General features: G+C 42.1%; 1 protein-coding gene across 1 annotated transcript in view; it reads left to right on the forward strand.

The window, feature by feature from the left end:
* CASTOR1 (cytosolic arginine sensor for mTORC1 subunit 1) overlaps positions 1-12919 on the forward strand; it is a 126708-nt gene that overhangs the window by 373 nt on the left and 113416 nt on the right. The window contains exon 2 of the mRNA XM_077461207.1: positions 2573-2643. Within this exon, the coding sequence (XP_077317333.1) occupies positions 2573-2643 (71 nt within the window). The remainder of the gene's footprint in view (positions 1-2572; positions 2644-12919) is intronic.

The raw sequence follows: 12919 nt of genomic DNA on the forward strand, positions 1-12919 counted from the left end.
GGAAGGATAGGGGATCATTATTCCCTATTGTAGGGCTGATTTGTGTTTGTGTGTATAATAAAGAAGAAAAATATACACACACACACACACACACACACACACACACACACGATGAAGCATACACTATGGATTCATCGTCATTAAAGGTAGACTCCGAAACATGAAAATGACTCCCTTATGGTGGGGCTCTACCTGTACTGCAAGGGTTAACTGATTGTGGATCTTCTCTAGGGGGTCCGGGTACAGGCAGTTTTATTTCACTCATTCCCCCCCCCCCCCCCCCCCCCCCAACGCACAGATCAATCTCTGCAGCCTCTTCTCCCCTGCACTCGCCACGCACACTACAATCTGATTGTACAATCTCATTTACATCTACCAACAGCTTTGTAGTGCAATGGCCTCCCTGATTGGTTTGTTTAGGTAGATACTCAACATTTTGGTAAACCTAAAAATGGATTATACAGATGTCTAACGACTTCATCGGGACATAAAGTTGCCAAAGGACGGTCTACCACTAAAGCAGAGGATCGGGTAAGTGAAACACTTACTGTCCCTTAGACCAGTGTTTCTCAACTCCAGTCCTCAAGGCGCCCCAACAAGTCATGTTTTCAGGCTTTCTTTTACTTTGCACAGGTGATTTGATCAGTTTCACTGTCTTAGTAATTACCACGGGCCTTTCATCTGAGGGAAATCCTCAAAACATGACCTGTTGGGGTGCCTTGAGGACTGGCGTTGAGAAACATTGCCTTAGACAAAGACGAGTGGTTAACTCTTGCAGAGCGGTCACAAGGACTTTTTTTATTTTCCCAGAGATGGCTGTTAAGTAGGGTTGCCACGTCATCCCTTTTAAAACCCAACACATATTATTATTTACACAGGTTCTGTGGCTGATAAAGGTGGTAATTAAACTAAATTGGCGCCCTATCTGCATTACATTAGCCTCAGAACCTGTGTAATCGCTGTGTCCAGGTTTAAGCCTGGGTTCACACTAGCACGATCTCAGAGATCGCATGTGATTCGCACCCACCCCGCAGGTGCCGATCACATGCGATCTCTGAGCAATGCGAGTTCAGCCATACATTCGTATGAGTGAAAAGTAGTGGCAATACTGTGCCGACCTCAGTATTAAGCAGCCAATCAGACTAATTGTATTGTTAAATCTATAATAAATGTGTAGCGCTAATGATGTATATAATACACAAGAACCTAATCAGAATGGAAATCTGGAAGCAGATTGATATAAAATATCTCTCCCTCAATGGCTAGAGTGTATAAAAGTTACAACCAAAAGAAACCAATTAATTGTGTAACTGGAACATGCGACTTCAGAATGCGACTGCATAAGCAATGTGAAATCCCATATAGTCACCTGAACTCACATATAATATGATATTTGAAAACTGAAGTTTAAGTGAATTGTACAAGCAAGCAGATAAAACAGTTAGGTGTGCATATCCCAAAGCAACTACTTGGATAAGGTGAAATCGCATAAAAAAAAAAAAAAAAAATATATATATATATATATATATATATATATATATATATATATATATATATATATATATATATATATATATATAAAAAAATTTTCACAGAAGATTATAAATAATAAAGTGATTAAAGTAAAAATATGTAGGCAATCAAATATCACATAAAGATGCATAAACTCAAAAATGAGAAAAACCGTTAAACTCTCATTCGATTTGCACAGAAAATAGTGCAGGGACTTGGTTTTTCCCTGCCCTAGAATCGGATCGCATGGGTGTCCTCACCTATGCGATTCGATTCCCGTGGGAGTTTACAGTTCGCACTGAGATCTGTGAACTAAACTGGAGGTGTCATTAACTCTGTGAACTTTGTTAATGACACCCGTAGTGGCTTGCAGTGTGAACCGCCTGTGGGAGAGGAACGTTGCGGGAACCGGCGCTGGTTCCCGCGTCATGCATGCGGCTCACATCAAGGATCCGGTGCGTCCTCGTTCAGTTTCAGGTCTGATTTCGGACCTGAAACTGACCAAAAGACACAGATCCTGGTGCATATTCGCACTGGAGCCGCAGCGGAGATATGTGAACCGGCTCCATAGAGAGATGATCACAATCTCCTACAATGCAAATTGAATGCGGAGAAACCTGCTTTCATTTCACATAGCTGTGAACTCAGCCTAAATCTGCACATCACAACTGTTAAATTACATCACACATCATTCTTGTTGTGCCTTGTTCTTATACACAGAGGTTCATTTACTAAAACTGTAGAGTGCAAAATCTTGTGCAACTTTACATTGGAGCCATCGGCTTCCAGTTGTGCCAAAGCTTAAGGCAGGACTCCACCTGAAAGGGGAAGTTGCACTTTAAGACCTCCCTCCTCTTTCAAGAATAGCACTTTTGGGGAGGGGGTAACTTATTTTGACCAGAAGAGGGGTGGTGGGAAGGAACTTCCATTCCAATTGCCTAGTCGGTCGGAGTGAGAGTTGTAGTGTCACATACATTCTTTTGGAACATTTTGTTGTTCGTATAATGTAGATTTTTTGTTTTTAGAATATATATTATATTTTTTTATTATTTTTTATCAGATGCAAGTTTTTCAGTTTGACGGAAACTCCAGAAGACTACACAGTGATGCTGGATGAAGAGGGATTTAAAGGTATACCCAATCACTTATTTTTTTATTTTTTTTTTGTCATTTATATTATATATTTTGTTATATAATATAAAATTACATATTTTATATACCCAAAGTAGTGAGGTTCTCTTCATGTGTTGAGAACTGGGCTCAGTGTTTAAAGATTCTTCGTATACCAATCATAATCTGAATCAATCTGAGCAGTGTGTGCTAATGTATGTGACCACGATGCGATCAGCTTTTACATTTATGGGCTGACTTTGGCTTATTCAGTAATGTAAAGGACAAATAAGTCCAGCAAATCATCCACATTAATGGTTAACTTTAGTAAACTGAAATCTGATTGGTGAATGAGTTAATGTCATTGCCCTTAATTCCCAACTCCTCACAGTTTATTTTTATTTTTTTCCTTTAACCACTTGCCACCCAGGCCAATTCTGACATTTCTCGCCTACATGTAAAAATCATCATCCTTTTATTTTTATTTATTTATTTATTTTGCTAAAAAATTACATAGAACTCCCAAACATTATATAGGTTTTTTTTTATTTTTATTTTTTTGCAAAGACCCTAGAGAATACAATGGCAGTTGTTGCAATTTTTTTATCTCGCACTATATTTGCGCAGGAATTTTTTTTTTTTTTAACGTGTTTTTTTTAAATTTTTTTGGGGAAAGAAAGTTTTGTACTTTTAAAACAAACAAAACGGTAAAGGTAGCCCGATGTTTTTGCATATTGTGAAAGATGAAGTTACGCCGACTAAATACCTAACATGTCACCCTTCAAAATTGCACACACTGGTGGAATGGCGCCAAACTTCACTACTTAAAAATCCCCATAGGCGGCGCGTTTAAAATTTTTATTTTTATTTTTACTGGTTACATGTTTTGAGTTACAAAGGAGGTCTGGGGCCAAAATTATTGCTCTCGCTGTAACGTTCGCAGCGATACCTCGTGTGTGTGTGTGTGCTTTGAACACAGTTTTCATATGTGGGCGCGACTTAAGTATGTATTCGCTTCTGCGTGCGAGCACACGGGCGCTTTAAAAAAAACTTCTTTTTTTTTTTTTATTATACTTACTTTTTTTTATTTTGACACTTTGCTGATTTAAAAAAAAAACTTTTATTCCTATTACATCCCTTGTAATAGGAATATGACATGACAGGTCCTCTTTATAGTGAGATATGGGGTCAATAAGACCCCACATCTCACCACTAGGCTGGGTAATCTGCAAATTGGTTGTAATGTGTGGGGCCAGCCTTTCCTAAATTTTTTCTTATTTTTTTTTTTCTTTGGAGAAACCCTTGTAATTTCCAGGTTTTGGACAACCCCTGCTAAAACCAGTTCATAGGGGGTCAATAGTAAAAATACATCTTGCATCTGGAGTCAGTGCAGTGGTGTAAGCCTCTGGTCATGCCACCCCTATAGACGGCTGGATAGATCACTGGTTTCATGCAGCTGATTCTGCCAAATGGTGTTGGCCCTGGAACGATCCAGGAACCATCAGATGGGTAGTCAATCAGCCACAGCTCAAAAAATGTAAATGTCTGAAGGAACCATATGGTTCCCTGGCAGGGAATGGCTGTAACAGAGTACTCCAAAGTTACTTGATATAACCATTTGTATATATGTTGTGCACACCTTTTTGCTTATAAAATAACAGTTGCATAGAGTGGCTGACTCTTCTTCCCAAGAAGGGTTTGCCTGGTGTGCATGCTGATATCCAATCTTTTCTGTCCCCACTCTACATCATGGGCTGAGGGCATTTCTGCTCTTGGTGTCACAGCCATCATGACCCTCCTGTAGGTCTCCTCGTGGCTGTGGGCTAATGTATAACTAATTGACCAGATGCGTCTTATCACTTCTGTGTGAAATTTCAAAGGTGTTACTTGTGGGACTACAACATCTGGTTGCTGATTGAGCATATCAACCATGCAATGTACACACTTCATGTATACATTTGATTTGGTTGAGAAGAGGGTGTAATGCCAGCAGGCATTTATTAAAGGATGAGGAAATTTGGGCTTCCATTTCCAACAGTTGCGAATATTCAACAAAGTTAGGTACTGGCTGTAATTCATTGTTCAGGTTTTTTTTTTTTTTTTTTTTTAAGGTCTATTCGCTTATTTGGGTCTTGGAATGCATCCAGCCCTGGCATAAAAACTGAAGTCTTATGACAATGCTAATGTGGGCTACATACACTAGGCTGTCTGACCCTGATTAGGTGTGGTTGCCGCATCCTATAACAGAACTGACCATGTACTGGTAATTGTTTGGATGTGGAAGATTACCGTTTTTGGACCACACATCTTGCTGGGAGTAATAGTGTTGTACAATTATTACATATAGAGGCAGATGTATGGATTGGGATCAGATTTTTCTCTCAGATATCTGATCATTTGTCCCTCTTTGTGGTTCTATGTACAATATTTTAATCTGCGCTCCGTGTTTACTGTTGGAGTTAATAGAGACGGGACACATAGAATGTGCTACTGCCAGCACATTTCTGCTTCTGCCGCACCAGACTACAGATAATTGTTCCAAATGTCTGTAGACAGGGAGCCTGGCCCCACTTCTTGTCACCAATACTGTGGTGATTATACACTGAATTGTATAGGAGCAGGCCTTGGCCAGATCCCACTGTAACAGTGGAAGGGAAATAATACCAGGAAGGAAAGCAGACGCCCTACTCTGTTATGTTGTAGTGAGCTACCCTTTCCTATCCGTCAGCGAGCTCATACTTGTACATCTCACATCATGAGTAAGTGTGTGTAAACTAGAGAAGTACCTGTACAGACAGTGTATACCCCAGAGATGACAATTAGAGCTGCTTCACTTCCTTCTAATGGTTTTTGAGTCATTGGCACTCTGAAAATGTTATATTCATAAAGCTTGCACCTTCACGTACCCTGTGATGACTGATTTCTGCTGAAGTTCTCAGGATTAAGTTTGCATTTGTTTCCTAATGCTGAATTTTGTTTGGCCGCAGCAGGTGACACGCACCTTATGCCTTTGCATGCCATTTCTTAAATGTTTCCCCAGATGCTTCACAAAAGTTGGACTCCTTCCATTGCTGCCCTTTATTTGGGAACTATGGTTCCACCCAAGTTCTGCCAGCGCTGCCAATTTTTTTCTAGATTGCTAGGAGCTTGAACAGACTCTAGGTTTCTCAACTTTGTCTGAATCCTCAGCGGGAGTGACGTGCAGACTTATTAAATACGGCCTGAGGGCCACGTGTGGTTTGCTACAAGAACTTATCTGGCTCACAGCTGATGTGCACAGTCTTTGCTTCTCTTCCTTCCCCAGCAGCACCCCTGGGTGCACTGATGTAAAGGGTGACTCTGGTGGGCACACTCTGATGTAAAGGGGGCTAGGGGGCTTTGATGAAAGACCCTGATGTAAGGGGGGACTCTAATACTAGGGATCCCTGATAAGAATGCGCAGACTGAATTTATTTTTGTCATCTTTGTTCAGTCTTTAATAATGCTTGTTTATTTGGAATCTCTGCTTTTGTTATGGTGACGTTCTTTTTAAAATCCCTAATCCTATCATGATGGGGCGTGGATGTAGCTGGATGCATCTTCAGTTCTCTCTACCGAGAATATGCTCTGTTATCCTGGGGACACGATCTTCAATGTACCGGCTACATCACAACGATTATTGGAAGATCCACTGAGCATGGCACTATCCTTATCTGGCTGACACAAGCACGATGTCATCCACAAAGTGACAGAATGTGGCCCGGTCTGTGGACCTCATGGTGCATAATGACGCCCTCTCCCAATGGTCTGATAAGGATAGACAGAGAGGCAGCTGAAAAGCTGTTCTCCCTGCCGCTCTTCATGGACCCCACAGCCTCTGCCAACATACCAGATGACTCATGGGGGGGGGGGGGGGTTTATCTGAAGCAGATGACACGGTACCACTGGAGGATACCAATGGTATGGGATTTGACTGGGACACAGTACTCCAGGGGATATCTTTGCTAGACCCCCTGACCACTCTAAGGATGCCACAGGTGAGCCCACACTACAGGACATTTTTACAGCGGTGACCACATGTAACCTATCCATAGCTGCCCTTACAACTGAGATAAAGGGGGGGCAAGACACTCAAAAGCTGAGGGAAAGCACATCAGGTCTAGTGGGGAGAGTGAGCTCCATAGAGGATGACATGGCACTCTGTGAGGTGACTATATTATAAGTGAAGTCCTACAATAGTCACCTCACAACACGCCTCCCGTTTGGAAGAATTGGAGAACAGGATGAGATGCAACAATGTCAGAGCCATAGGTCTACCTGAGAGTGTTTGAAGGCAATAACCCAGTTGAATTTATTGAAAGTGGTTCATTAACATCTTTGGCAAAGAGGTGTTCTCCCCTATGTTTTCAGTGGAGAGGACACACAGGTTTCTGGCTAGGCCTCCACAACCAGGGGCCCCACCGACAATTCCTGTTCAAGCTCCTTAATTATAAGGATAGAGATACGATCCTTCACAATGCCAGAACAAGACCTGCAGCTTTGAAGATTGATAATACCAAAGTATCTTTTTCCGGATTTCTCAGCAGACCTGCAGAAACAAAAGAGCTAAATTCCTTGATGTAAAACGATGCCTCAGGGATCTGGAATTAAAGTATGCCATGTTATCTCCGGCTTGCATTCGGATCGAAGCTCTAGGTTCGGGCCAATTCTTTGATACAGTTTGTGGCTGCACAATGGCTGGACCGGGAAGAACAATCGCGTTGTGAGGCATGCAATAGACTCCCTGCCTCATCATGAAGGATACTACACTCAAGCTGACTGCAAGCTCAATTTTGTCCACTGACACCTATGTCAAGGCAGAGTCCATTTATTTTTTTTATTTTTATTTTTTGCTATAACTTTTGTTTAAAGGCTTCGTGTTATGTTCTCGCTGTTGAGAAGTTGTGACACTGGAGTGTGCTTCCACTGTCGCCCACTGGATGGTCTGGCATAGACGTCTAGCCAACTCATGGCAATGTATTATGGCCGTGTTGGCCAGGTACTTTGTTTTGAGTTTCCTACTATGGTCTGGTTTGCTGTTCGCTCCTTCTCGCTTGTATAATCACTGGACGGTATGCTATTCCACTGCCCAGTATATCAATTACTGGCTTCACTTCTGCTTTTACTGCAATACCAGTGCAATGTTTAAACTTACTAGAGTTACTGTATTTATCGGCCTATAACACGCAGCTTTTTCCCCCCCTTAAAATCGGGGAAATTGTTCTTTAGCATGTTTGTTTTTATATGCCGAACCGCTGCCTCGGAGGCAACGAATGCTGCTGAAATAGACAGAGCCGCGTGTTCCGCTTGCAGTCATGCCCAGTCCTGCCATTGGACCGGTGTTGTGTCCATCATAGGAGCTGGGCCAAAGGGCAGGACTGCGAGAGGAGCAGATTACACAGGACATCCAGCTCTGTCTATTGCGGCGGTAATTTAAATGATCATGCTGCAGATGGCACTTGGGTAAGGCTTGGTTCACACTGATCATTCTGCAATGATGGGCAAAGCTGCAGATAAGGCTGCATTGATGGGCATTTAAATGTAAGTGTTTTTTTTTTCTCCCCTTAAACACCCCCCCCTTGCTAAACTTGGGGTGTGTGTTATACGCCAATAAATACGATTATGTCTTGGAATGTCCGGGTCTTAAACAACCCGTTTGTGCTCTGCAGGATCAATCTTTTAGATGCTGATGTGATTTGCCTACAGGAGACTGATCTCTCCCGACTTCTACACCTTTACTTGCGCATAGACAGTTTTATCACCAATTTCATGCTACATGTTTAGTGTATCAGCGGCGTGAGTATCCTAATCCAATGGGGTACACAATTTTCCTGAATGGAAGTTAAAACTGAACCGGATGGTTGATATGTGTTTTTTGTATTGTTTTCTTTATGGGATGAAGTATATAATAGCAGGGATGTACATTCCTCAACCGTTTTTCAGCCCATCTCCTCCTTAAAATACTAGCCAAATTTGTAACCTGCTTTCCTGGCATACTGGTATTGGTCCTAGGGGATTTTAATTACTACATAGACTGTCAGACAAATTATCTGCCCATGCCAGAAGCTGCTTAATAAAACTCCAGGGGCCTACACCCTTTGCCCGCCTTCTCTTGGAGAGGGGCCTTACAGACGTTTGAAGAATGCACAACCCTAATGCCCGGGTGTACTCATGTCAATCTGCCTTGATTGGGAGACTGTCCCGGATTGACTTGGGCCCGGGGGATGAACTCATGTTGCCTATGGTAATCTCCTCATATTACTCTACTAGACAGGTCTCTGACCACTCCCTACTTCTGATACGGGCGGGGGCGGATCGGAGCAGAACGCTATGGAAGCTAAACCCTTTCTGGTTGTCACTCCTACCGGACCCTGATCCGTTCCCAGGTTTGTTGTCCTTTTTTAGACATAACATAGGTTACAAAGAATAAAGCCAATGTATGGGATACAGCTAACGCTTCTTACGTGGTCAGCTCATTAGATTAAAATCTTGCATAAAGACAGACCAAGAAGTGGGAAATGCTGATTATATCAGAGGCACATAGAACTGAAGCAATATATGTTGCTGACCCTGATGATGATTCCAAGAGAGCATGGTTGGCTTCACAATCGATACTCAGGCAATTTATCCTTACACTTGGCAGACAATAAAAGGTTCTTTTTACAGCAGAAGCATTTTGTAGAGGGAGAAAACACTGGCCATATGCTAACTCTACTAGCTAAAACATAACCCCCCCCCCCATATAGTGGCTGTGGCAGATAAACAGGGAACGCCGTGCTATTCCACTAAAGCTATTATGAACCTATTTATGTTTTTTAAAAGATGTCTACATGTCCAAAGTACAACCCTCATCTGACCTCCCAATCCTTCCTAGATACTCTCCACGTCTGTCCACTGTGGATGCAAACATGCCCACATGCATGGAGCTGATGGTTTGCCGTCCGATGTCTACAAACGATATACCATAATCCCAACTCCCCCCACGAGTGAGGTGCTTATAGTTGTCCTTTTTAAAACCAGGAAAGGAGGCCCTCTCACCAGACTCTTACAGACCTATCTTGTTACTTAGATTTGACATCAAACTTTTGGCTAGGGTGCTGGCTAACAGGTTAGCCAAATGCATCCAAAAAGTGATTCATAAAGATCAGTCTGGTTTTATACCAACGAGGTCCACGTCCCAAAACTTACGGAGACTATTTTAAAATTTACAGTTGCCAACTGACGATCCCAGTAATGGGTCCATCTTCTCATTATGTGGCTAAAGCATTCAACAGCGTCGAATGGTCCGTATGGGAAGTATTGACAAGATTTGGGGTTGGCCCCTCCTTCCTCAGATGGATAAAGCTGCTGTACACCAATCCTCCTGTAAGAATGCGAGTTACTGGGGACATATCAGAACTCTTTAGGCTTTTTAGGGGCACACGGCAAGGGTGCCCACTTTCACACCTGCTGTTTGCCATGGCCCTAGGGTCCTTTGCCATACCCATGTCAGAGCCTCGCAAAATACCTTAGGTTTTCTTCGGGGTACCCAAAAAAGATGTCATCTCCTTATATGTGGATGACGCTCTGATTTATTTGGGAGACACTGACAGCTCTTTGAGGCATGCCATGTAATTGTTTACTGACTTTGGGGATCTGTCAGGGTTCACCATTAATTGGAATAAATCGGTGCTCATGCCCCTAGACCCACTGACATGAACCTTACCCAACTGTGCAGTTGATGTTCAAAGGGTAACTAAGTTCCGGTACCTTGGAATACAAGTGACTCAGAACCCAAACCAATACATCACGTTAAACCTGGTTTCTTTGCTTTGCAAAATTCCTGACCAAATGCACCAAACTTCCACTGTTAGTCATTGGGAGAGCTCATTTAATTAAGATGGTATGGGCCCCGCAACTTTTATATACAGTGCCTTGCAAAATTATTCACCAGCCCCCCCCCCCCCTTCTGACTTTTTACCTATTTTGTTACATTACAGCCTTTTGGTTCAATTTTTTTTAATCTGAATTATATGTGATGAATCAGAACACAATAGTGTTTACTTGGTGAAGTAAAATTAGAAAAATATATACATAAAACAATTTTTCGGAAATAAAAATAATTGGCATGTGCATATGTATTCACCCCCTTTGTTATGAAGCCCATAAAAAGCTCTGGTGCAACCAATTACCTTCAGAAGTCACATAATTAGTGAAATGATGTCTACCTGTGTGCAATCTAAGTGTTACATGATCTGTCATTACATATACGCACCTTTTTGAAAGGTCCCAGAGGCTGCACCACCTAAGCAAGAGGCACTACTAACCAAACACTGCCATGAAGACCAACAAACTCTCCAAACAAGTAAGGGACAATGTTGTTGAGAAGTACAAGTCAGGGTTAGGTTATTTAAAAAAAAAAAAAAAATCCAAATCTTTGATCCCTAGAAGCACCATTAAATATATCATAACCAAATGGAAAGAACATGGCACTACAGCAAACCTGCCAAGAAACGGCCGCACGCCAAAACTCACAGACCGGGCAAGGAGGGCATTAATCGAGGCAGCACAGAGACCTAAGGTAACCCTGGAGCAGCTGCAGAGTTCCATAGCGGAGACGAGTATCTGTACATAGGACGACAATAAGCCGTATGCTCTGTAGAGCTGGGCTTTATGGCAGAGTTGTCAGAAGAAAGCCATTACTTTCAGCAAAAACCAAAATGGCATGTTTTTGAGTTTGCGAAAAGGCAAGTGGGAGACTCCCAAAATGTATGGAGGAAGGTGCTCTGGTCTGATGCGACTAAAATTGAACTTTTTGGCCATCAAAGAAAACGCTATGTCTGGCAGAAACCCAACATATCACCCAAAGAACACCATCCCCACAGTGAAACATGGTGGTGGCAGCATCATGCTGTGGGGATGTTTTTCAGCAGTCAGGACTGGGAAACTGGTCAGAGATGAGGGGGAAGATGGATGGTGCTAAATACAGGGATATTCTTGAGCAAAACCTGTACTATTCTGTGTGTATGATATGAGGCTAGGACAGAGGTTCACCTTCCAGCAGGACAATGACCCCAAATACACTGCTAAAGCAACACTTGAGTGGTGTAAGGGGAAACCTGTAAATGTGTTGGAATGACCTAGTCAAAGCCCAGACCTCAAGCCAATAGAAAATCTGTGGTCAGACTTAAACATTTCTGTTCACAAGCACAAACCATCCAACTTGAAGGAGCTGGAGCAGTTTTGCAAGGAGGAATCAAGAGCAAGGGCAAAAATCCCAGTGGTACATCCCACAATCTGGCAAGCTCATGGAGACTTATACAAAGTGACTTGGAGCTGTGATAGCTGCAAAAGGTGGCTTTACAAAGTATTGCCTTTAGGGGGGTGAATAGTTATGCACATTGACTTTTTCTGTTATTTTGTCCTATTTGTTTGCTTCACAATTAAAAAAAAACTCTTCTAAGTTGTGGGCATGTTCTGTAAATTAAATGATGCAAATCCTTCAACCCATGTTAATTCCAGGTTGGGAGGCAACAAAACATGAAAAATGCCAAGAGGGTGAATACTTTTGCAAGGCACTGTATATTCCATAACGCTCCATATGGATACCACATAAATGGGTTTTCCCAAATAGACTCTGTTTAGAACTTTAATATGGGGTAATAAAATGGCACGTATTGGCTTATACACATGGCAATTTGCAAAAGATCAATGTGGAATGTAATTTCCGCACTCAAGATCCTACTTGTGGCCTCCCAAATCCAACAATTGGGTTACTAGGGTCGTGAAGATGTAATAGATCCCATCAGGTCTTTGTACCAGACAGCTCTTTACTCCCGGCACTATCCCACTTAGAAGCAGGATTCTAACATTTATCAGAAACACTCCCAACAATATTCCTCCTAATTACCTTATGGAAATATAATGGAGCCATTTTGCATGTCTGGGGATTTTTCTCATTTACCCTCCCCCATGGCAGAATAAATGTTACAAAGAACTGACCAAACTTAATGATTTTAATTTCAATGGCACCTAATTTTTTTTTTTTTTTTAATCCTTTATGGAACTACAAGAGGAGTTTGCCCTCCTTTTAGAACCCAATTTTACAAATATCTGCAGCTAAGGCATGCCATTCAGAGACTGGAACCTCCCTGTTCGCATCAACGACACATCCCTCGATGATATGTGCTATTGATAGAGGACAGGAAGAAAATGATCTTCAGTCTATTCTAGTCTATTTTACAATCCACACAATCCACACATGATGCTTTCAAACTACCTTGTCGAAGAGGGTGGGAAA

The sequence above is a fragment of the Lithobates pipiens genome, unplaced genomic scaffold, assembly GCF_037356315.1.
Source record: "Lithobates pipiens isolate NorthernLeopardFrog02 unplaced genomic scaffold, aLitPip1_a1.2 Scaffold_3, whole genome shotgun sequence".
NCBI lineage: Eukaryota > Metazoa > Chordata > Amphibia > Anura > Ranidae > Lithobates > Lithobates pipiens.